Source organism: Amblyraja radiata, chromosome 20, assembly GCF_010909765.2.
Source record: "Amblyraja radiata isolate CabotCenter1 chromosome 20, sAmbRad1.1.pri, whole genome shotgun sequence".
NCBI classification, from domain to species: domain Eukaryota; kingdom Metazoa; phylum Chordata; class Chondrichthyes; order Rajiformes; family Rajidae; genus Amblyraja; species Amblyraja radiata.
This window is the reverse complement of record NC_045975.1, coordinates 34380166-34406247: the sequence shown is the minus strand read 5'-3', so window position 1 is coordinate 34406247 and position 26082 is coordinate 34380166. Positions and strand designations below refer to the sequence as shown.

Below are 26082 nucleotides of genomic sequence, written 5' to 3'. Positions count from 1 at the left end.
GATATTTTGATAAAAAGACAACAACAACAAATGTACAGAAAAGCATCTGTATCACTACATAAATGTTGTGATAATGGCCTAGATTAAAGAAGATTAGTAATATCAACACACACACAGATTCACATGCACCTGGAGAATCTCACACAGATGCATGCATAGATTTAACATGTACACAGACATGTACAAACCCACATTGTAACACACATGCACATATTCAGATTCATACATCACCCGGCACGGCTTCATGGCCGTGGGACATTCCAGCGCCCGCCGGGGGCTCCAACTTCGAGACTTCTAGACCGGGAGCGGGGCCGTAAATCGCCCGGCACGGCCTAAAATGGCCGTGGGACTTATCATCGCCCGCCTGGGGCTTCAACATCGGGAGAGTCATGGAGAACAGGGGAGAGAAAAGACTTTGCCTTCCATCACAGTGGGTCCACTGTGATGGATGTTTGTGTGAACTAAATTGTGTGTATGTCTAGGAATTGTCTTTGTTTGTATGGCTGTGGAAACAGAATTTCGTTTGAGCCTCACTGAGGCTCAAATGACAATAAATTGTATCTATCTATCTATTTATAAATAGCAAAGAATAGATATATAAATACAAGCATAGCGTCAGGACAATAAATGAAACTTCATTTCAACCTTGTCATAGCGTCATGCAGCATGAATCAACTTGCCCACGCTGAACAAGATGCCACATCTGCACTAGTTCCACCTGCCTGCAGTTGGCCCATATCCTTCTCAACCTATCTTATCCATGTACCTGTCCAAATGTTGTGATAGTACCCGCCTTGACTACCTCCTCTGGTAACTCGTTACATATACCCCTCAGGTTCCTATTAAATATTTCCCTTCTCACCTTAAACTCACATCTTCTAGTTCTTGATTCCTCTACTCCGGGTAAAAGACTGTGCATTTATCCTATCCCCCTCATGATTTTATACACCTCCATAAGATCACCCCTTATCCTCCTACACTCCAAGGAATAACTTCCAAGCCTATTCAACCTCTCTCTATAGCTCAGGCCCTCGAGTCCTGGCAAAGAAGTTGAATAGGCTAGGTTTTCCACCTTAACGACATCTATAACTATGTGATCAAAACTGAACACAATAGTTGTACCAGCACCTGGTCCATAGCATTCTATGCCTTGGCAATTCAAGATATAGTGACTCCTCTTTCATGCCTCCATCACCTTCTTGGGTATTACGTTCCAGATTCCAGCCACCTTACCCATTCCTCTAACTCTCGTTCTCTAGCTTTAGGCACCTCTATGGCGGTGAAAGGGTTTTTGGTATTTGCAGATTTGCACATGGGCAGGAACATAAATGGATAACATCAAACAGGAAAGCAGATGATGCAAACTAATATTGGCAGAGATAGTTGAAGAGCAAATACAAGTATGAACAAATGTGCTATACTCAGCACCAGGTTGTAAGGTCTCCTACAAACTGAATCCTGCTTGATGTGTACACAAGTGGAGGCACGGTGGCACAGCGGTAGAGTTGCTACCTTACAGCGGCAGAGATCCGGGTTCAATCCTGACTGTGGGTGCTGTCTATATGGAGTTTATATACGTTCTCCCTGTCTCCCTTATCTCCAGCTGCTCCGGTTTCCCCCACACTCCATAGACAGAGAGGTTTGTAGATTAATTGGCTTTGGTAAAGATTGTAAATTGTCCCTAGTGTGTAGGATTGTGTTAGTGTGTTGGGATCGCTGGTCTGTGCGGTCTCGGTGGGCCAAAGGGCCTGCTTCCACTCTGTTTCTCTAGACTAAACTAAACTGAAGTGCATTTATTCTGTCGTGATGTTACTGAATGATCCTGTCTAACGCTGTTGTTGATTGGGCTTCTCTCTTGTGATTTGTCTTTTAAACAGAAAGCCAACTATTGCCTGGGAATAACTTCACCAACGAGTGCAACATTCCCGGGAACTTTATGTGCAGCGATGGCAAGTGTATTCGCGGGGCCTGGCAGTGTGATGGCCAGCCAGACTGCTTTGACAAGAGCGATGAAAAGGAGTGCCGTGAGTGATGGCTTTGTGTTTATCGTAGACAGCTCCTGTTCCAATACTTTCCACGGGTGATTTAATGCCCAGGCTCTCTCTCTCTCTCACTCTCTCCCTCTCTCGGGCACATAGTCATCTGTGTTGGACGATAATCAGTCACACATCAACTGAAAGCTGGAAGCAGATTGACAATAAATTATGAAACATCCAAATATTTTACTGTCAGAAATAAAATGTGATGAATTGCATAAAAAGAATATATGTAGTGTGCATGGCTATTTACCAGCCTATGCTGTCTTTACATATCCATGTGTGACAGATTTGCCTTTCATCTGCTTTTATGGTCCTACATTACAGCAGTAACATCAAAAGTCAAAAGCAGCAGTAAAACGGTTTAATAATAGCCCAAGGCATGAAATGTATTAGATAAATGCAAGTGTTTTTTCCCTTTCTTGGTTAGCTTCACTTCTGTGAAAGACACATCTTCTAGATGTGCTGGGACGCATCCTCAGTGATGTGACCTGGGGTCATCGGGTGTTTCGGGTCTCACAACATCAGACACCCTCGCCCAGGCGACCCAGCCGGAGTTGGTCAGGCCCCGACGCGTCCCAGCAGCAACCGCCCATGGATCAGCCCTCTTAATCCAAAGCCACCTAGTGGCTTTCTCTATGGCTTCGCTTGCGCATTGAATGGCCCGCTTCTTTGCCAGCCCCGTAATGCCCAACTGGTTGAGGACTATGCAGAGTGAGCGTCCTGCAAAGCCTCTACAGCCCACCTCTATGGGTTCATAGTATGTCTTCCAGCCTCTGTCCTGGCACATCTCCACCAGTTCCTGGTACTTTGCGCATTTCCTCTCGGTAGCCTCTTCAATACGCTCTTCCCAGGGCACTGTCAGCTCCAGAATGATCAGCTGTTTTGTCACCGGAGGTGATGATCATGTCTGGCCGGAGTGATGTTGCTGTGATGTGCTGTGGAAATTTCAGCTCTTTGCCCAGATCGAGCTGCAGCTGCCAGCCAGTGCCTGTGTAGAGGAGGCCCGTCCTTGTTTTTGGTTGTGGTCGGGGCTTCTCTCCAGCTTTGACAAAAGTGATTGATTTCTCTGGGGCCTGGTGGTGTTTGCTGTTACCGATGGCAGTGGCCATGCTCTCAGCAACCACTTTGAGCACCTGGTCATGGCGCCACCGATAGCGACCTTCCCCAAGAAACTTTGGGCAGCAGCTGAGGAGATGTTCCAATGATCCTCTTCCAGAGAAAAGTGGGCAGGAAGGTGTCTCGCTCTTGCCCCAGACGTGGAGGTTTGCTGGGCTTGGTAGGGCATCGTAGACAGCTTGGACAAGGAACCAGACACGCTGGAGGTCTGCCTGCATGATGTTTGACCAGGTAATCCTGCGCTGTGGTATGCTCCCCCACCTTGTCCATGCTCCCTGCTGCCTGAGCCCCAGCGTCCTGCTCACACGCACTTCCTCCACACCTGCTCGGACCTCTTCCTGGATTAGATGGTGTCTCTCCTTGCCCCGGGCCTTGCTAACCGGTGTCTTAGGGAAGTATCCCAAACCCGCTCTGCCAGTTGCTATGACTCCCACCAATGCTTTTTGCCTTAGCCGTGACTCTGCCACCTCCACTGCTTTCTCCGCCCTCCATTTCCTCCCTGTTCTCACCTCGATGCCATCCGATGACACCTTCTGGTCCCTGGAGTCCCTGTACTGCAGAGCTTCTCTTCTTCGCACCAACATAAACTCTTCTGTGAGGCCACTGAATGGGAGCTGCAAGATGTTACTGGTCCCATACAGTGCTGCACTGTTGAGGCTGCGGGAAAGGCCAAGCCACCTGCGGAGAAAGCCGCTGATCTTCCTTTCGAGGGACTCAACTGTGGTCAATGGAACAGCGTAAACCAGCAGAGGCCACAGGACACGGGGCAGGATGGAATGCTGATAGATCCAGGCCTTGAATCTGCCAGGCAGACCTGACTTGTCGACTTTGGTAAGCCAGGCTTCAAGGTATTCGATGGACTTTTGAATGGCGGCAGAGTCTTTCTGAATAACATAGAAGATGTTTATAACAACCACCCTTCGCCTTCCTCCACCATGTTTCTCAAACATACAAATATGCCACAACGATTCCAGCTGTATTTCATTATGGATTATACAACGGCAGCCTCATCTCCTCCTGGGTACAGGGGAAACTAATGTAACACTCTAGTTTATAAAAGGGTGTAAGGATATGCCAGGAAGTGAAGTCCATCAGCTTAACCTTGTATGTGGGGAAGCTTTTAAAAGATAATAAACAGGGGAAACATTAACCACTTTGAGAGGTTTGGATTAAGAGCCAGACCAGATTTATTAACCGAAGATAGACACAAAAAGCTGGAGTACCTCAGCAGGACAAGCAGCATCTCTGGAGAAAAGGAATTGGTGATGTTTCAGGTCGAGACCCTTCTTCAGACTGGTTAGGGGTAAGGGAAACGAGAGATATAGACGGTGGTGTTCAGAGACAAGGAACAATGAATGAAAGATATGCCAAAACGTAACGATGATAAAGGAAGCAGGCCATCGTTACCTGTTTGTTGGGTGAAAACAAGAAGCTAGTGCGACTTGGGTGGGGCAGGGATAGAGAGAGAGGGAATGACGGTGCTACCTGAAGTGAGAGAAATTAATATTCATACCACTGGGCTGTAAGCTGCCCAAGCGAAATATGAGCTGCTGTTCCTCTAAATTGCATTTAGCCTCACTCTGACAATGGAGGAGGCCTAGGAGAGAAAGGACTGTGCAGGAATGGGAAGGAGAATTAAAGTGTCCGGCAACCGGGAGATCAGGTAGTGTTCAGGCAAGCTGAGCGAAGGTGTTTCGCGAAATCATTAACCATTTATTACTGACTCTGACTGATTATTTTTTGATGAAGTGAGAGGGCCGTGATCGCAGGAGGTGTAATTAACCTCGGCGGGAGTAGCTAGGATGTATGCAGAAGGAAGCCGATCCCACCATCAGATTGTTTCAGAACCAGATACACAAATGTACAATTTGGGGGGAAAAGGGTAGAATGAGCAACGTGATGGACAGCCCTTTTCACTCGGGGAGTTTGGTAATGATTTGTAACTTGCTATGTGTTGGGATGTTAAAAATAGAATCAGCAGATGCTTTAAATGGAAATTGGATAGGTGCTCAAGAGAGAATAATTTTCAGGGCAATGGAACTTGGAGCTTCACACTACTAGTTCAAGTTCAAGTTTGCATTTATTGTCAGTTAACCAAGTAAGGTACAGTGACATTTGAGTTGTCATACAGCCATGCTAAGTGAAAATAACACACATAAAATAAAGTTTAACATAAACATCCACCACATTGGAATCAACATTCCGCACTGTGATGGAAGGCAATACAGTTCAGTCATCTTCCTCCTTTGTTCACACTGGTCGGGGCTTTTGAACCCTCCGCAATTCGCCGGTACAGATGGTCCGATGTTCAGGCCCTCTCGTCGGGATGATCGAAACTCCGACGTGGGACGGATCGGAACACTACTCGGTATGGAGTTCCCGAGTCGGCCGCTTCTTACTGGAGACCGCGGCTTCACGGTGTTAAAAGTCCACAGGCCCGGCGGTCGGAACACTTGTTCTGGCGATCCTCGGCAAAGGATCGCAGCTCCGTGATGTTAAAGTCCGCGCCTGCGGCTTGAAGCTCCGGGCCGGTTTCCAGGAAAGGCCGCACCACTCCAGTTGTTAGGCCGCGGGGAGGGGGGGGAGGGGGGAGATGAGACACTGAGAAAGTCGCATCTCCGTCGAGGCAAGTGACTGAAAAAAGTTTCTCCCTACTACCCCGTCTCACATAAACTAACCAAGAAACATTGAAACACATATTTAAAACATACTTAAAATAATAAAAACAGAGAAGGGACGTGACAGACTGCTGGCAAGGCAGCCATTGCTGGCACCACCCGGTGTGTATCTAGGAGCCAGAATGGAGTTGATGGACCAAATGGCCTCCTCTGCCAAATTGATTCAGCGATTGCTTAACAGCTAAGGAGATGTGTGAGAGTTACCCGAGAACCAGGAGAATATGACCTTCAATTCATCCTCCCTCTGACTCTTTCAGCCATAAACCTTAGCAGGCAGCTGGGAGATGAAGTCTCAGAGTTCCCCTCTGCGACTGGGCTTTGTCAGATCTCACCAATGGTAGTGGGTGTAGGAATGCTCTTGCATCTTGTTTCGTTGGTAAGATAGTCGTACAACAACTTTGTTGTTGTTGTAAACCAGCATCTGGAGTTCCTTGTGTCTCCATTTACACTAACTCTGTGCTCACCCCATTTTGCAATCTTTCCACATTCTCATCAATTATCCCACCCCCATCCCCACTGATGATACCACTCACCTACACGCATGGGGACATTTACAATGGCCATTCAAGCCTTTGGGATGCGAGAGGAAACCGGAGAATTCAATTTAAACCCACTCGGTCACAGAGGGAGCATGCTGACTCCACACATGCAGCACGGGAAGTCGGTATTGAACCAGGGTTACTGGAGCTGGGAGGCCACATCTCTATTGTTGTTTAATTGATCGTTCACAAGTTATAGGAGTAGAATTGGGTCATTCAGCCCATCAAGTCTTCTCCGCCATTCAATCATGGCTGACCTCTGCCACCTAATCCCATTTTCCCGCCTTCTTCCCATAACCCTCGACATCCGTTCTAATCAAGAAGTTGTCTATCTCTGTCTTAAAAATATCCACTGACTTAGCCTCCACAGCCCACTGTGGCAATGAGTACCACAGATTAACTACCCTCTGACTAAAGAAGTTCCTGCTCACCTCCTTACTAAAAGAGCACCCTCTAATTCTGAGGCTGTGACCTCTGGTCCTAGACTGTCCCACCAGTGGAAACATCCTTTCCACATCCACTCTATCTATGTCTCTCTATCGTTGCGTGTACAGAATATATTTTAATACATCAAGAAATTCCAAAATCTTCAAAATCCAATTCATTTTGTTGTTCACGGAAGATAGACTTGGCCATCGATGCCAGCATTTATTCCCCATCCCTAATCAAGTAGGAAATGTCGCTGCCTATTTATACAAAGCAAGATCCCATTCACAGAAATGTAGCCAGATACTCAGAAATGTAGACCAGATACACTTCTTTAGTTTTTGCTTGTGGTTAGGTGGAGGCCAGCATGCCAGGGATATTTAAAGTAATACCGTGAGATTGCCATGGTGATAAGCAAGATGGCGACCAGGCCAGGCAACTCTCAGCATGTTGGCCCCAGAGGCGGATCTGGAATCATTCCAGTAACAACCTGAGTTACAATCACTCCACTCTTTTAAACCTCTACTCCAACAGCAGATCACCTTTATCCTGTATTGGTGCAGTGTGGATGGCATGAGTGTAATCATGTACATTCCACTGACTGGATAGCTTGCAACAACAAAGCCTTTCACTGTACCTCGGTAACGTGACAATAAACTAAACAATTTAGCACATTGAATTTAGAGTGCAGGAAGCACTTAACGCCTCATCCCATGGACAGCATATCCAACCGTGCAGCCTTTTCTCATAGCAGCGGTCTTGTGATAAGTCAAGTCATATTTATTTATATAGCACATTTAAAAAACAACTCTCGTTGACCAAAGTGTTTTACATTTGTTATAAGAATAGTATAAACAAACAAACTACATACATATATACATATAGTCCTCTCTCAGAGGATGTCAAGAAAGGCTTGGGAGTTCAGATAAGTTTTTAGTTTGGACTTAAAGGAGTCAATGGAGGGGGCAGTCCTGATGGGAAGGGGGATGCTGTACCACAGTCTAGGAGCTGCAACCGCAAAGGCGCGGTCGCCCCTGAGCGTATGCCTAGACCGCGGGATATTCAGCAACCCCAAGTCGGCCGATCTGAGGGACCTGGAGGTGGTGTGGTGGGTGAGAAGACTTTTAATGTAGGTGGGTGCAAGCCCATTGAGGGCTTTGTAGACATAGTGGAGGGTCTTGGAATTTATACGGACTTCTGTGCTGTCTGTCCTGGAACTGACTACAGTTTTGCTCTTACTTCTAAACTTCAATTTACCTAAGCTACTGCAGTTATTTTGCAGAGATGGATTTGCAATGAGTGGGCAGTTGGCAGGTAAAGTGTTAAATCCTGGCTGGCAGAACCGTCCCTTCCCCCGCGGCCATCCGATGAAAAAGACAGAAGGAAGTCTGAGATATCGGCTGACAGGCCAGGACACCTTTTCCACTACAAAGGCAGCTGTTGATTTAAAACTGACTGAATTTCCTCATCGTGGGTCAGTGGGCGGAGCCGGCCCGGATTTCACGGGCCTTCACTGCCTCCGGGCACATTGCCTCCGGACACAAATCATTTGTTTCCCACCTTTAGATACATTGGGGGTTTTTTCTTAACTCTTTGCTTTGGTTTTCTCTCTCATTTCTCTGTTTTGATTTTCCCACAGCAAGAGTCAAATCCAAATGTGCTCCAACCTTTTTCCCCTGCTCCAGCGGTGTGCATTGTATCATCGGGCGTTTCCGATGTAACGGGTTCGAGGATTGCCCGGACGGCAGTGATGAGGAAAACTGCAGTAAGTGTCTTTATTACCCGTGCCGGATTAATCGATAATTCCCGAAAGGAAGAGATTAAACCTGGTAGCCCTCAATTAGGCATAGTTCTTATCGGATTATAATTCAAAAGCCTAACTGTTGGAGAGGTGTCCTCTTGATTTGAATTTATTCCTGGATGGTTCATTGGATAATGTTCTCCCTCCAGAAGTCTGCCTCAGTGATGTTTTCCTTCCCTGTGCATTGTTACCGATGTAAATAAAATAAAAGTCATCTGAAATTATAGTTCAATGTAATAACTGATTTTACCGGAGATTAATTTCAGAGAATAATCCTTGAATTCCTGGAGAACTAGAGATGAATTTAGACATTGGGAAATGCTAAACCTTGCCTCAGTTCTGACTTGAATGAACCTGCTCATTGCCTTTCCATTGCCTTTTGTTATTTATAACCTCGTGCAATCTCAACTGTTCATGCAGTCACACAGCACTCCCTGGTCGCTCATTTGACCTGCGTGTATTTGCAGAGACCAGAATAACTCTGTGTCTCTTTCCTTTGCCAGTTTGGATCCTTTTCGAAAGGGTCCACCTATCTGGTCCTGTGTCATCCTCTAATCCTGAAGGGTGATTGCCAGTAACAAGTTGCCCACTTTCAGTGACGATGATATCACCACAGGTGCTGCAGTAACATATTGCAATGCATTGTGACACAATATGTCTGGACGTGGATAGAGTAGATGTGGAGAGGATATTTCCTCTAGTGGCAGAGTCTAGGACCATAGGCCATAGCCTCAGAACGAAAGGACGTACCTTTAGAAAGGAGACGAGGAGGAATTTCGTTCGTCTGAGGGTGGTGAATCTGTGGTATTAATTGCCTCAGATGGCTGTGGAGGCCAGGCCAATGGATATTTGTAAGGCGGAGATTGACAGATCCTTGATTAGTTAGAGTGTCAGGGGTTATGGGGAGAAGGGAGGAGAATGCGATTGAGAGGGAAAGATAGATCAGCCATGATTGAATGACGGAGTAGACTTGATGGGCCGAATGGCATTCTGTTCCTAGAACATATGAACACGAATATAAAGAAATGCAGATATCCGCAGGTGGAGAGGTAAAGCAGTCCCCTTTGAGTTCACCCTGACAGAACATTTCATACTGCCCGCGTGCGGAATGTTGTTACATGTCACCGTTGTGGGTCACAACCACCAACACAAGCTTGCAACGGGGATTTGCTTCAGAATTTAACATGCTGGTTTGCCTCCTTGTAGAAATATTTCACACTTGACCACTTCACCCGGACAGCACGTTTGAAGACTGTAGAAAGAACCTTATGGCCATGGTTCACTAGATCAAAACACGTAGACAAAGAGTTAACAGGAATTCCTGGACAGTGGTTTTCAATAGAAATGACTTCAATGGTTATCTTCACCCTCAACCTTCCTTACTAACCTCAGGGCATTACTGTTTGCTCATCCGGCTAAAGGTTAAAGCTATAAAATCACTGCATCTAATTGAATTTGACAGTCAGCAATCATCTGTCCGTGACCCCATATGATGGAGTACTCTGGCAATGGTGTGTTAATTCGACTCCCTTGTTCTTTCACGAGGGAGCATGAAAAACAGCTTCAAGACTTTGATGTTGCGATTTTGTTGAGGTGAAGTCATTCGAGTGCCTCTGACCCTCCTGACCCCTGGAGGTCACGACCCCTTGATGCCTTCTGTTGACAACCCCGCCATGGGGGGGTGGGGAGAGTGTAGAGTGGGGGGAGTGAAACCTTTGCACCGGTTGGCAAAGTGTCGTTAGGATGGATGATCTGAGACACAATGATTCCCGGTGGCGAGGAAGAGCATTGAGAAACTACAAGGCAGGGCACGGCAGGTGGTTCCACATCAAACTACGGAAAGATACAGCACCAAATTGAGCCTGTGATGGTTCTTCAGTGGAGTTATACCATTGTCTAACTTCAAGTAACCTTGCTTTCCCTCTCTCCCTCCATCCCTCCCCCATCCTAGTTCTCCGACTAGCTTCACCGTCCTCCTGATTACATTTTACTGATTGAATGCCTCGTTGTCAACTTCCCTCAGTTAACAATGATCCATTCCACATTCCTTTATCTTCGTCCCCTTTGATCTCTCGTTTCAGACAATAGACAATAGGCGCAGGAGCAGGCCATTCGGCCCTTCGAGCCAGCACCGCCATTCAATATGATCATGGCTGATCATCCCCAATCAGTACCCAGTTCCTGCCTTCTCCCCATATCCCCTGACTCTGCTATTTTTAAGAGCCCTATCTAGATCGCTCTTGAAAGCATCCAGAGAACCTGCCTCCACCGCCCTCTGAGGCAGAGAATTCCACAGACTCACCACTCTCTGTGAGCAAAAGTGTTTCCTCGTCTCCGTTCTAAATGGCTTACTCCTTATTCTTAAACTATGGCCCCTGGTTCTGGACTCCCCCAACATAGGGAACATGTTTCCTGCCTCTAGCGTGTCCAAACCCTTAACAATCCTATATGCTTCAATGAGATCCCCTCTCATCCTTCGAAACCCCAGAGTGTACAAGCCCAGCGCTCCATTCTCTCAGCACATGACAGTCCCGCCATCCCAGGAATTAACCTTGTGAACCTACGCTGCACTACCTCAATAGCAAGAATGTCGTTCCTCAAATTAGGGGACCAAAACTGCACACAATACTCCAGGTGTGGTCTCACTAGAGCTCTGTACAACTGCAGAAGGACCTCTTTGGTCCTATATGTTTTCACACCTTATTCTTCCATATCTCTATGCCTCCCTCTCCTCTGACTCTCACTGAGGAAGGGTCTTGACCCAAAACGTCACCCGTTCCCTCTCTCCAGAGATGCTGCCTCCATCCCACTGAGTTACTCCAGTATTTTGTGTCTGTCTTCGAGCGATACCATTAGTTTCACTTCCCTGCTCTCTCCCAATGCAAATATAACTATTAATTCAGTTTCACCTGCAATTTTTTATTGAATCTGCTTCAGGCAGTACAAACCAAACCATAGCAACAAGCTGTGTGTATGTAAAAAAAAGAATCACTGCACACCTCTGGTTCTTCCTTGCGGCCAATTGTATTTATTCTGGTGAGTTACATCCCTGCAGCAGACACAGTCTCCTCAGGTGAACTCTAAGAGAAGCCTTAAACTTTTGGAATTAATCATCAGTGTTTCAGGTGAGAGCAGGACACAGTTATACAGAGGGGCAGGAAGTCCAGGTGATATTGACTCACAATCGTACTGTCGGAGAAAGGGTGGAGTTTATTGGAAGATGAGCTGTGAATTTGCGTACTGTGATTGGAACACCACCAAGTTGTTGTAAACTTGTGGCCACTGGTGCAAGTAAGGGAATCGCAAGGTCGGCCCGTTGGAGTAGAGATGGTGTTAGTCGTATCTCTAAAGTTGCACAGTCTGTCCCAGGCTGATGATGGCTCCAGTTACACTAGGCCTTTGCAGAGATTCCTGGCTTAGTGCTGAAAGGTTATGTTCATAAGACATAAGAGCAGAATTAGACTATTCGGCTCATCGAGACTGCCCTGCCATTCAATCATAGCTGATCTATCTTTCCATCTCAATCCCATTCTCCAGCTTTCTCCCCATAACCTGTGACCCCCCCACCCCTTACTAATCAAGAACCTATCAATCTCTGCTTTAAAAATACCCAATGACTTGGCCTCCACAACCATCTGTAGGGAGAGGGTGCCCTGGTGAAGGAAGGTGAGGATTGGGGTCGGGGTGTTGTCCAACAGCTCTCAAATCTTTGGCCTCCTGGATCAAACCCCTGCACCCCAGGAGAAGTCCATCCCATAAAACAGGACAGCCCTAATTGTCATGATGAATTTGCCACTGGACAGTAACCTGCCAACTCACTAACAAATGGAAGCTGACTGTGAAGTGAAATCATCCCCCCCCCCCCCCCGTGGCCCTCCAACCCTGCTGGTATTGAGAGAAACCGCTGGAGCTACTCGGCAGGTTTGGAGCTTCAGTGGAGAAAGAAACAGATAACGTTTCGAGTCAATTACTTTTCATCATCTTCGACTATTTCTCTCTCCACAGATGACATGCTGAATGTTTCTAGCATTGTCTGAGTTTACTTGATTTCCAGCATTTTTTGCATGTAAAGTCTGCTGGTATGTTTGATGCTCTTCCACCCCCCCCCCCCCCACTCCAGCCCCCATTGCCAGCCATGCCCATCCTCAACAGCCCTCACCTCACCTCTTTTTCCACTCAACAATCAACTCCATTCCCCTCCTCTCCAACCACCATCAGTAAGGGTACTTTGCCTGGCCATCAGCTCATGACATTTACTTCCCTCTTTTCCAAATCCAATAATCCATGTGATCCTTTCTCCCACATCCAGCCATTTGGAAAAGACTTGCTGCTCCCTCCAACCCACTGGGATCACGTCTCCAACTCTTGTGATCTCCACCACTCCATTGATTACTATGAACTCATATGTCCCTCACATCCCACAGGATATTCCAGCATCCCGACACTGGTTCACAAGTTATAGGAGTAGAATTAGGCCATTCGGCCCATCTAGTCTACTGCGCCATTCAATCATGGCTGATCTCTGCCTCCTAATCATATTTTCCTGCCTTCTCCCCATAACCCTTGACATCCATTCTAATCAAGAATTTGTCTGTCTCTGCCTTAAAAATATCCACTGACAGCCTCCACAGCCCTCTGTGGCAATGAGTTCCACAGATTAACTACCCACTGACTAAAGAAGTTCCTCCTCACCTCCTTTCTAAAAGAGCGCCCTTTAATGCTGAGGCTATGACCTCTGGTCCTAGACTCTCCCACCAGTGGAAATATCCTTTCCACATCCACTTCATCTATGCCTTTCATTATTGCGTAAGTTTAAATGAGGTCCCCCCTCAACTTTCTAAACTCCAGCGAGTAGAGGCCAAGTGCTGTCACATGCTCATCACATGCTAACCCACTCATTGCATTATTGCTCCCCAAAGCTGTCAATGAATGCAGTAAGGGTGCTCTGAATGTGCATTCTCTGCCAGTGATACTGAAAGAGGCCTGAAAGCATGTTTGGACAACTGGATAGCAGTCCCTTTACTAGCTCACTAGTTGCAACGCAGTCCCCTGAAGTTTCCATAGTGACCAGTTCACGATCTACCTCCGAGCATGGGAGAACATGATTATGCAAGAGTCACTGTCAATCGCTAAACAGAGCCAAAGGTCCTTTTGGTCTTCAGTTTATCGGCTAATCCATGCGTGAGTCTGAACGAGCTCCATAACACGGGGACAGGAGGGCATTTAAAACCTCTACAATATTAACAACGGAAGAATGTTTGCTTAGTGATATGTTGTCCCAGGACTATGCTTCTGTGTGTGCATGTGTGTGTTGAATTACTTGATTTAGAGATCTTCACCAAAGCCTTCGTTAATGTTTGACATACAGTATCATATCCATCTCTATACGACAAACAATGTCCGTGTCAGTCTCTACAAAACCCATGTTGGTCCTGTCAGCCTCTGTGTAACACATGGCTGCTCTGTCGGTCCCAGTACAATACTGTGCCCCATAACTCAACGGATCAGGCAGCATCCCTAGAGAACATGGATAGGTGATGTTTCAGGTCGGGACCCTTCTTCAGAATTTGCCGTGAGATTAATTTCAAGCAACAAGTTGACACTGTGTTAATCTGCACGTAACAAATAGTTCTGACTTCAGTCACTGTCGGGCGGTCCCTAATGCTGCTTTCTCTACTTTATAGCAGCAAACCCACTGTTGTGCTCGACGGCCCGTTTCCACTGTAAGAATGGGAGGTGCATCGACAAGAGCTTTGTCTGTGATGGAGTGAATAACTGCCAGGACAACAGTGATGAAGACGACTGCGACATCTCACCGGGTAAGGCCAGGCATTCAGCGATATTCAGATTCACAAAATATTCCACAGCAGTCAACCTGGCTGAGGTGGAGCAAGGCAGAAGTTTCACTTCTAGTTTTGCTCGTGTTGAAAAGCTTCTTACTTTCCATCTGATGACTCCATTGTTAATCTCTTCATTTCCCATCCCTCAATATATTAACTCCATCCAGTCTGGAGCATGTACAACCTGCGTAGTCTGTACAGTATAAAATCTCCAGACTGAATAAAAAGCCTATGCAGACCCGTGCAATCTATATGCAGACCTTGTGCATGTGTAGATTAGTTTAGTTTACAGAAACAGCACGGAAACAGGCCCTTCGGCTCATCGAGTCCGCACCGACCCTACACACAGTAGGGACAATTTTACATTTCTACCAAGCCAATTAACCTACATACCTGTACGTCTTTGGAGTGTGTGATGAAACCGAAGAAATCTTGGAGAAAACCTCACGGGGAGAAAGTACAAACTCCTTACAGAGAGCACCCGTAGTAAGGATCGAACCCGAGTCTCCAGCACTGTAAGGCAGTGGCACTACCGCTACGCCACCGTGCCGCCATGTTGAGCCCTTGTGGTTAACAGGCGGGGAGCCCATGCAGTCTGCGTATAAAGTCCGTACGGTCTATATGTACAGAGACCATGCCGTCTGACTACAGAATTGCTGCATGGTGCTTAATTAGTCTTGTGCTGTAAGGATTTATCATAACGATGAATTCTGTGTTTGTGTCTGCATGCTGAGTGAAAATGTATCTTTTGATCAGATTAGTGCAGCTTGCCACAACCTGCCGGCCAGTCCCCTTTTGGCTTGATATTTCCTTTCTTGCCTGTTAGATAATCAACAGGAACAAGCCTGATAAATACCAGAAATGAATTGCCTGGGTGGCTTTGCCAATGTTTAACAATGTTGATTGATTTCAACACAGTCGCAGCACTTAATTTTAACCCTGACATCAGCAGATTTGTGAGTGTCCTGGTAAATCCTCTGGTTCGCGATCTCACGCACGGCTGCCTTTAGCCGGCCTTGTTCTGCACATGGCCAGTTCAAAGAAAAAAATCTCATAATTTCTGCGTTCCGGGCATTGAGCTTGACTCCACAGTTGAGCCTCTGTTTCCACCGTTGTAGATTTATGGAGCAATTAAAATCATGCCCGAGACCATGGCTGCATTCCTCATTTGTGCGGTCATTTTAACAACATAATTACACAGCTCTTCCCTCTCTCCTGTTGTTGATGAATATTTCATTGATGCACTGTCCCTTTTACATTAGGCAACAGCTACTTCCATTTCAAGTTTAAAATCTCAGGGTGTTTCACAAGTTATCAAATAAAATTAGACACCGGCCACATAAAGTGATGTTAAAAATGCTGATGGATGGTTGGTGAAAGGTGGCGCATTTTCTGAGTTCCCTGAAGGAGAGGTATTTGCATGGAGAGCAGATGGGCCAGGTGCTCAATGAGGGAAGTTTTAGTACAGAGATCTTGTAGACTTGCAAGCGTGAAGGAGATTACAGAGATAGAGAGGATAAAACCATGGAGAGATTTAACAAAAGGATGAGAGCTTCAGTGTTAATCCAGTCGACCACCATGAGTAACAAGTAACAAAGCAGATTAGCGTACCAAAGCCTTGCACCACAGCATTCCCATTTATCAGCCGCTCCGTCTGTCGGGATGCCAGTGGGTAGTGGAAAGTCAACTCGCCTCAATGAAGGTTGCGGATCACACGTTTTAGTGGTTGGGTATTTGTATTTGTGTGGTGCCTTGCAATAAGCTGGGGAAAGCCTTTGACCACAGTAGCAAACCACAACGTGTAGGGCGGCACAGTGGTGCAGCAGTAGAGTTGCTGCATAACAGCGGCAGGAACCCAGATTCAGTCCTGACCACGGGTGCTGTCTGTATGGAGTTTGTACGTTCTCCCCATGACCACGTGAGAGTCTCTGGGAGCCCTGGTTTCCTCCAACACTCCAGAGACCTAGAGGTTTGTTGGCTAATTGGCTTGGTCAAATTGTAAATTGTCCCTAGCGTGCGTAGGATAGTGACAGGGATTGCTGGTCGGCATGAACTCAGTGGGCTGAAGGGCCTGTTTCCACACTGAATCTTTCAATTAAACTAAAGCTGAAAATTACTTTGACTTGATCATCTGCGTGCCATTAATTTATTTAGACCTTGCTATCATATCAATGTACTTTAAATGGCTCTGCTGCATAGTTTCGTTCAGGCCCGGGTCTGGCTGCCTGCTTCTTTAAGGATCTTTGCTTTAATTGTGCATAGGTCAGGCTTGCAGCAGCCAAGCGATGTTAGTTGTCCACACAATGAAACCTATTTTGGTGCTGAGTTACAGTGCCGGTTAATCTGCTGAGAGAACAGAAATCCTTTCTGGCATCGAGTTACGCTTAGGAGGTATTAATCAGGTTGTTGCCGTGGCAACCGCTGTTTAGCTGTCCTGGGCCTCTGCGCGCTTCCCAGCCCCAAGGACCCCAGCGTTGCTTCATTAAAGCTGCCTGATTGGGTCAGCACAGACCCCAGGCATAGTGAGGGAGCGCTGCCCAGCCAGTGATCGGCCGGGGCTGTCTGTGACACTCGCTCAACCTGGAGATGCCCGCATGCTGCCCAGAGCCATCAGTCGGAGTTGTTCATCGTGAAAGGCCACCTAAGGTGATGGGTCCCCAGCCCCCAACACAACTCCAACAAAATTGCATTTCAGAAGACTGCTTGACTTTCGTAATAGACTTCAGCCTGAGGTTAGCTGACTCACAAAGGACGGCAGAAGGCACAAGTCTGATAATAATGAAATTTAAAACCCCCCTGACTTGCAGGTAATTATGATCAGCATCATCTGAGGTCTGCCTGAGGTCTATAAATAGCTCAATACAGACATCAGGTTTGCTGCAGTGCTGTGTGTACTCAAGAAGACAATCTCCTCGATTCGTACCAGCTATTTTGCCCAGGGTTCACAAATATCGCCAAAGAAGAGAAGCAGACAGTTTTTACTCATATTTCAGGATGTGGGCAAATCTGCCAAGGCCAGCATTTATCACCCATCACTAATCCACTTTGTAAAGGTGGGAGTGAGCTGCCTTCCTGAACCACTGCATTGCTTCTCGCAAAATCATGCAGCATCTAAACGAGTCCATTCGGCCCACCCCGGATCCCTCCGCGCCATTATGCTCCACTATCCCTCTTCAGGCTAATCCAAATCGCCTGCATTAGGCCTGTATCCCTCCACGCCATTCCGATCGGGTGAAGGTGCTCTTACCATCCCGTATCCCACCACATCATTCCCCCTATCTCCGGAAGGCACCCTTCAGTTGGGCTGGAAGTTCGGGGGTTTAGACATAGATAATAAAGGAAGACTAACATGGGTACAAGCAACTTGGAGGAAAGTTGCAGGAGGTGGTGGTCATGTTCTCATAAGGTCATAAGAGATAGGAGCAGAATTAGGCCACTCTGTCAAGTCTACTCTGCCATTCAATCATGGCTGATCTATCTCTCCCTCCTAAACCCATTCTCCTGCCTTCTCCCCTTAACCTTTGACACCCGTACTAATCAATAAAATCTCCATAGTGGTCAAGGTCAGAGTTTGGAAGGTGCTGTGGGAGATGATTAACTCTCTGTGCATTTTGTATGCAGGCACCAATTAAATACTGGTATGGGTTCACTATTATCATCTGTATTGGGATAGAGTGGAAAAAACTTTATTTTGTACACTATCCAGGTGAATCATACCATACAAGGTAATGAAAGGGAGAAAAAGAAATGGAATTGACTTGACACCATGCTTCTAAGCTCAATACCTCCTTCCTGTACACTGTCTCATCGTTGTTTGAGAGCTAGTCCACTAGTAAATCATCCCACTAGGCTAAATTGTCCCAGGTGACATTGAACTTCAGTTCAGTTTAGTTTATTGTCACGTGTACCGAGGAACAGTGAAAAGCTTTTGTTACGTGCTAACCAGCCAGCGGAAAGACAATACATGGTTACATTCTCAGTGTACAGATACATGATAAGGGAATAACGTTTAGTGCAAGGTAAAGCCGGTAAAGTCCAATCAAAGATTGTCCGAGGGTCCCCGATGAGGTAGATAGTAGTTCAGAACTTCTTGGGAGTTGGAACTGCACTCATTCAGGCAAGTGGTGGGTATTCCATTGGTCTCCTGACTTGTGCCTTGTGGAAAGGCTTTTGATTGTCAGGAAGCAGATCATTTTCTGCAGGATATATATATGTCCAATATTTAAGCCCAATATTTATGAATTTCTAATCAGTGGTGGACCAAAGCATGTTAATGGTAAGATGTTCAACGTTGAACCGCAGTATTTCTCTCTTATTGGAGAATTAGGCCATTTGGCCCATTGAGTCTATTCCGTCATTCAATTATGGCTGATCTATCTTTCCCTCTCCAACCCCATTCTCCTGCTGTCTCCCTGTAACCTTTGACACACTTACTAATCACGAACCTGCCGATCTCCACTTTCAAAATACTCTTGTTTAAAAAAGGATGTGTGCAACAGAGGTTTCGATGAACTTGCGTAAAGAAATATGTAGAAGGGACTGGGGAGCAATAGGGCGATGTTTTGCAATTGGAAACTGAGGGGCTTAGTGTGTAATGATGTGAGGCTATTTGAGGGTTGAATAAATTGAAATATATCTCCGACAGTAGAGGGGATTTTGAGGCAAGGAATGGAGAGACATCCACAGTAGTTTTTGTTTCTTTACAGCATCGCCTTCAGTTTGGTTTAGAGATAGAGCGTGGAAACAGGAAACGTGCCGACCAGCGATCCTGATACACTAGCACTATCCTGCATACACCAGGAACAATTTACAATCTTTACCAAGGCCAATTAACCTACAAACCTGTACGTCTTTGTAATGTGGGAGGAAACTAGAGCAGCCAGTGTAAACCCAGGCGGTCACGGGGAGAACGTACAAACTCCGTACAGACAGCACCCGTAGTCAGGATCGAACCCGGGTCTCTGGCGCGGTAAAGCAGCAACTCTACTGCTGAGAAACCATGTCATCATGGAAGAGGAAGAACAGTCATTGGTTGAGTTGCTTAGGCTACAGTCAAATAAGTATGAATGGGTCTGGGTGAGAATAGTCACACTGAACAAGAGAACATATGACCTACTTGTCATAATATGAAGGAAAAATGGACCAAGAACTGGTAAAGCCTGGTGCTAACGTGATGAATTTTGCCTGCTATTTTGTCTGCCTGAATGGATAACCCAGCCTGACATGCAAACTCTGGTCCGATATTATCTGCCTTGTCTTTAATATTTCTTCATCAATTAGATAGGAAGGAAGGTTGAGTATGCGTGTGCTATTACTCAGTGCTCTCTGTTCAGTGTTCCTTCATGTACTTGGCCCAAGTGTAGCTGCTTTGCTGGAAAGTAAAGACCAAAGCCGCTGCTTAATCGGTTTATGTAGGTGTAACGTTCAAATGTTTAAGCGCTCTTTTCTCCCAGCGATGGTTCGCATATTCTCCGGGGCATACATCTCCTCGGAGACTAAGCTCTGCAAGCATTTCTGGAAGCCCACTGATCTCCACGCAGGTATTCTCCCGGCCACAAGGTTAATCTGTTTGCAGATTTATTACGTTTTTTTTAATTTTCCCAGTACTTTTCTCTGGAGAGCGAGAATGAACCTGGGTGTGGCGGGGTATGGAGGAATCAGCACGCTTATCTACTTGTTCACAATCAGGCTGCAGCCTAACAATGGGCTGCAGAACCCACCAGCCCCTTCCACACAAACTCTCACATAAAGTTCAATGCAGCTGACCAGGGGTTAAGCTTGCAAGGTTTGTGCGTTTACCCAAATCACATTGCATTCTTAGCTGGCACCATGGATACAATGCTACTAAATCTTGTAAGATTAAAACCTCTGGGAATTATCGTATCAGGATTGTAAATAGGTAGTGAGTTAGTGATAAATTTGCTACCATAAAGCAGGAATACGTTTGACTAGACACCTATGTAAAATGAGTAATTCTAGACCTGCCTGTTGTTGCAGTTTTTAATGTGTAGATAATGGTAATAATGCCCACTTGAACACTGTGCCAAGACCCGAATGACACCTAATGTACTTTATAAAGCACTTACTGCCAAACAGACTGGTGAACCCATTCACAGATTGGGGTAATTTTGACAGTAATTAAAATGGCAGCTCCATTTTGTGCCGGTTTTTCTTTGGTTGTTGGTGTGTTGTACACAGCATGTGCAGAAACTCAAAGTGATCAACTCTTTAACAGAGTGGTGGGATTTTTACTGTCATGAACGGTATTGTTACCAGGAGTGAATAACCCACCCAGTGACGAATCCGTCTGGTTTTTGAGAGGGGAAAGTTGACCGGTTCAGAATTTAATAAAGCAGATTTTTATTTTCCAAAAAAATACTTTATTCATACTACCCACAGTAAATACAAGTGAAGCACCTTGCCTCGTTCATTGTACCAAGCAATTTGTGTGTTTCCTTCTGATACAAAGGCTGTTATACAGGACCCACCCCATCAGTGTCTAGTGGTGCAGGACCTTAGATTGTGGGCCTTCCTGACATTAGACTGTGTTTGCAGTGCATGCACCAAGCTCCAGTGCATTCCTCAGCATGTACTCCTGCGCCTTAAGCCAGCAAAGTTCTCCTCTTTATTACCGACCTGCTGTGTGATGTTCAGCCAGCTGTATCATGCCCAGAAGTGGTCACTCTCCACAGCTCTGTGTAGCTTCCAATGCAGGCGGATAAATCTAGTTAAACATGGCCGAGTTAGTGACTGTGCCTTGCTGTTCCCCAGCCTCATCGTTATTCCGATCTGGTGGTTGTTTTCTCATCAGTAGGGCCCACTTCACAGGATTTACTGAAAAGGTATCATTGTTCCTTAAGATAAAGAGAAAAGGCATGCTGCCCATTGAGAGCAGACTCTTCATCATCAGTGGGAGGCACCTCTGGGTACAGGAATACACCATCACATCAGACTGTTTCAGGGGTCTTAGACAAAATGTGTATGATAATGAAATTGTCCAGAATGTTAAAATGGTTGCTAGCATTAACTATTTGCCTATTGGTACTTGTATTTTGTACTCCAGCCATTGATTTGTGCATCTATTATAATATACTCTATTATTAATCTAGAATTGATGGTTGACTTTGTTCAATAACATCATGTCTCGTGCAAATACTCCCTTTGAACCCACCATTGCAAATTCCATGCTTATAAATCCCAGCCAACCTTAACCCCAAATAAATTAGAACCATTAATCTGCGCATAACTGATCCCAGCCTTCCGAACTAGCAACCACCCTCTCAGTACTAAGCATGGCTGCTCAACATCATCTTTCAAACAAACTCTCAAATATAACCCTTGTCTATGTGCAGAAAGGCAAAGTGAATTTGGACAAAATAAATGAGATCACGTGCAAGATCCAAGTGGTAGTTAGCACATTGTGAGGTTAATAATCTCGGCTGGTGAGAAGACCAAACACTGGAGGAATAACTGTTCTGCTACCCACTAACTAATACCCGAACCTTAACTCTTATCCTCCAGCCGGCACTGGGCGGCATGGTGGTGCAGTGGTCGAGTTGCTGCCTTACAGCGCCAGAAACCTGGGTTCGATCCTGATTATGAGTGCTTGTTTGTACGGAGTTTGTATGTTCTCCCCGTGGCCTGTGTGGGTTTTCTATGAAATCTTCGGTTTCCTCCCACACTCCAAAGACGTACAGGTTTGTAGGTTAATTGACTTGGTGTAAATGTAAACATAATTGTCTGAAGAAGGATCTCGACCCGAAACGTCGCCTATTCCTTCTCTCCATAGATGCTGCCTGACCCGCTGAGTTTCTCCAGCATTTTTGCCTACCTATAATTGTCCCTTGTGTGTGTGTGTAGTGTAGTGTTAATGTGCGGGGATCGCTGGTCGGTGTGGATTCGGTAGGCCGAAGGGCTGTTTCCGCACTGTATATTTAAACTAAACAAAACTAAACTAAACACACAAATGGAAGTGTTCAAAAGGGAACTGCAGATGCTGGAATATCGAAGGTACACAAAATTGCTGGGGAAACTCAGCGGGTGCAGCAGCATCTATGGAGCGAAGGAAATAGGCGACGTTTCGGGCCGAAACCCTTCTTCAGACACAAATGGAAGTGATCAGTTGCAGAGAAGGGGTGACATGCCGGAGATCATAACAGAAGATCGCCCGGCATAGTCAGTGACTCCTCCACTGAGCCAGGAACTTGGGCCAGTGGGTGGTAGCGGTGGGTATAATCCCATCTTGACCCCGTGCTAGAAGAATGAGAGTAATCCATCTGGTATATGCTCTGGCTTTGTGCATCACAGCTGATGCACAGTGGGAACAGCTCCATCCCAGACCGCAAAGAAAATTGCAGCGAATTGTGGATGCAGCCCAGACCATCACACCAACCAACCTCCCTTCTTTTGAGTCCATTTATACCTCACGCTGCCTCTGCAAGGCCAGCAGCATAATCAAGGATGAGTTGCACCCTGGCCACTACCTCTTCTCCCCTCTACCCTCTCCCATCAGGCAAAAGGTAAAGAAATGTGAAAACGCACACATTCAGGAACAGTTTCTTCCCAGCTGTTATCAGGCAACTGAATCATCCTACCACCACTACAGAGCGGTCCTGAGCTATTATCTACCTCAATGGAGACCCTCAGACTATCTTTGATCATACTTTACTGGATTTGCCTTGCACCACACTGTAAATGGCTCGATTGCAATCATGTATTGTTTTTTCGCTGACTGGTTATCACATAAAAAAAGCTTTTCACTGTACCTCGGTACACATGACAAGAAACTGAACTGAACTGAATAGCTCCTGAACCAGATGTCATCATTCCACAGCACAGTCGAAAACAGCCCTCTTAAAGCAGGTGTGAGAAATACTGAGTGCCCACTAAGTAAGGCATTTCAGGGGATTGTTCTGAGAGCTGGCATAGACTCAATGGGCTGAATGGCCTCCTTCTCTGTTGTTAAGAAGTATGAAAGAGATACATGCCCTTGGTCAGGAACAATGATCTTCTTCTTGATCAAATTCAAATGGTTTTGCCTCTAACAGGCTGAGCCAGTTTACGTGTGCAGGAAGGTCAGCAGACTCCGGATCTGCCGGGACGTGAGGCAGGATGTGTGGAGTTTTCCTGTTTAGGCAGCAAGACGGAAAGGGTTAGAACAAAACGTGAATACAGATGGAAGCGGTTGCATGTCTTTGCTTTAGTCGGCATCACTTTTCAGATTGACTGATCGAGGTTCTACTTGTGCAGGCTAAGGCACACAGCTGGGCAGCAGATGAGGGGAATTAGAGCAAGGGAGAGGTCAAGGTGGGTTCACAGGAGAACCTGTATCTTATCAACTGAATCAGCTAGTCATAGTTGCACGCTGGAAATGATCCTTTGATGCTGTTACCCTGAGCCTCCAGACTTACCTTGTTAATTATGCCACACGTTGGGTGAGGTTTGAAACCGAGACGCCACTTGTTTTTTCTTTCATTTAGGGTGGGTATAGAAAAAGCTATTGCATTTCACGACAAACATAATGTTTTGGCCAACATTCCAGTTGTGACGATTCAAAAGTAACTTGTTGCTGTCCACTACTTTGGCACATCCTGCGGTTGTCAAAGTTGCTTTACTAATAAAAGTTTATTCTTTGTTCACACACCCGTATAGCTGCAGGATTAAACCTGATTAATGAGCACGTTAACTTGCAATAGGCTTGGTGGTAAATGCAAGGAATATTTCTCCAGATTATCAAATTACTGAGATGGCATCCCTAAATCAGTGGATGTGCCCTCAGCCTTTGTCGACACCTTCAGGCAAGGATGAGAGATAAACGTAAGAGTTTGGAGCAGGAGTAGGCCACTCGGCCCCTGAAGCTTGTTCCACCACTCAATAAAATCATGGCTCATCTGATTGTAACCTTGGTTCTACATTCTCGCCTAACCCAGGTGACCTTTAACCCCACATTGCGTTTTAAGGAATCTATCTTCCTCTCCCTTAAAAAAAAAGCAAAGATTCTGCTCCCACCTTACTTCTGCGGAAGAGAGTTCAGTAAACTCAGGATCTTCTGAAAGAAGTAGAAGATGTTATACCTGTGTCTTAATTGGGCAACCTCGTGATTTTAAAACCGCGATCTCGAGCACTAGATTCTCCAGCAAGAGGAAGCATCCTCTCCATATTCACCTCATTGAGAGTGACCCACCTCCACAACTGAGGAAGGAACAAGTGTTAGAATAGCAGGAGTATATGCAGGAGTATATCATCATAGTTTTAAGGAATCTATCTACCTCTCCCTTAAAAAAAGATTCAGATTCTGCTCCCACCTTACTTCTGAGGACGAGAGTTTAATTTAGTTTAGAGATACAACGTGGAAACAGCATGGAAACAGCCTCTTCGGCCCACCAAGTCCGCACCGACCAGTGATCCCTGCACATCAACACTATCCTACACACACTAGGGACTATTTACACTTATACCAAGCCAATTATCCTACAAACCTGTTCATTTTTGGAGTTTAGGAGAAAAACTGAGCATGTCAGAGAAAACTAACAGGGAGAACATACAAACTCGGTACAGACCGCACCCGTAGTCAGGATCGAACTGTGGACACCGGTGCTATAAGGCAGCAACTCTACCGCTGCGCCACCGTGCCGCCCTCAGTTAACTCATGATCTTCTGAAAGACATAAAGGATGTCATACCTGTTTCTTAATTGGGCAACCTGTTAATTTTAAAGCCGTGGTCTCTAGCACTAGATTCTCCGACAAGAGGAATTATACTCTCCATATTCACCTCGCTAAGAGTGACCTACCTCCACAACAGAGAAAGGAACAAGCTTTAGAATAGCAGAATATATGCAGGAGTATATCATCATAGTTTTTGCCTGTATTTCTGCTCTCCTCTTGGACAGTGTTACTTATTGTGCTATAAATAAAGGTAGCTGACATTTCACAAAGGCACAGCACAGAAACAGGCCATTCGGCCCAAACGGTCTGTACTGTTGCTCCATACAAACCCTCACTCACTATATCTAATGGTAAAGCTTTTTATTCCCTTCTAATTGGTGTTCTTATTAAACTATAGCCAGTTTGGATCAAACTGAGCTTGTTTACTTATAATTTTATCCATCTTTGTCCTGCATTGTAAATATAACAATCTCAAACATCTATTGGTCCATTGAGGATGAAGCACCTCAGGACTGACTAGGCCAGATAGTACCAAGTAAATCATCGTAACATGAGTAAACTACTATGTAACCCAACCTGTACACCTAACGTTTTGTTAGGACATACATTCACCCTCTGAGCAGCACAGTGATGTAGCAAGTAGAGCTGATGCCTCACAGTTCCAGCGATCTGGGCTTTCTTCGGGTGCTTCAGTTTCCTCCCACATTCCAAAGACGTAGAGAGGTTTGTAGGTTAATTGGCTTGGTATAATTGTAAATTGGCCCTAAAGTGTGTGTGGGATAGTGTTAATGTACAGGGGTTGCTGGTCGGCACGTATTCGGTGGGCCGAAGGGCCTGTTTCCACGTTGTATTCCACTAAATATGTTGCTGATTGGGGCAGATCCAATATTGTTCCCCCATTGGAAGAGGACCCCATCATTCACCTCAAAGAGCAATGATGTTTTTGTACTTTTTTAATGACATTGAATATGGTTTAG

General features: G+C 45.8%; 1 protein-coding gene across 4 annotated transcripts in view; it reads left to right on the top strand.

Annotated features, from left to right (window-relative positions):
• Nucleotides 1-26082, top strand: part of ldlrad3 (low density lipoprotein receptor class A domain containing 3) — a 113414-nt gene that overhangs the window by 61335 nt on the left and 25997 nt on the right. For 2 of the 4 annotated variants that reach the window (XM_033039244.1, XM_033039243.1), the window contains exons 2-4: nucleotides 1878-2024; nucleotides 8438-8563; nucleotides 14287-14418. In XM_033039244.1, the coding sequence (XP_032895135.1) occupies nucleotides 1878-2024; nucleotides 8438-8563; nucleotides 14287-14418 (405 nt within the window). Of the gene's footprint in view, nucleotides 1-1877; nucleotides 2025-8437; nucleotides 8564-14283; nucleotides 14419-26082 lie in introns of all 4 variants that reach the window. The other 2 variants (XM_033039242.1, XM_033039241.1) reach the window with 1 other exon arrangement.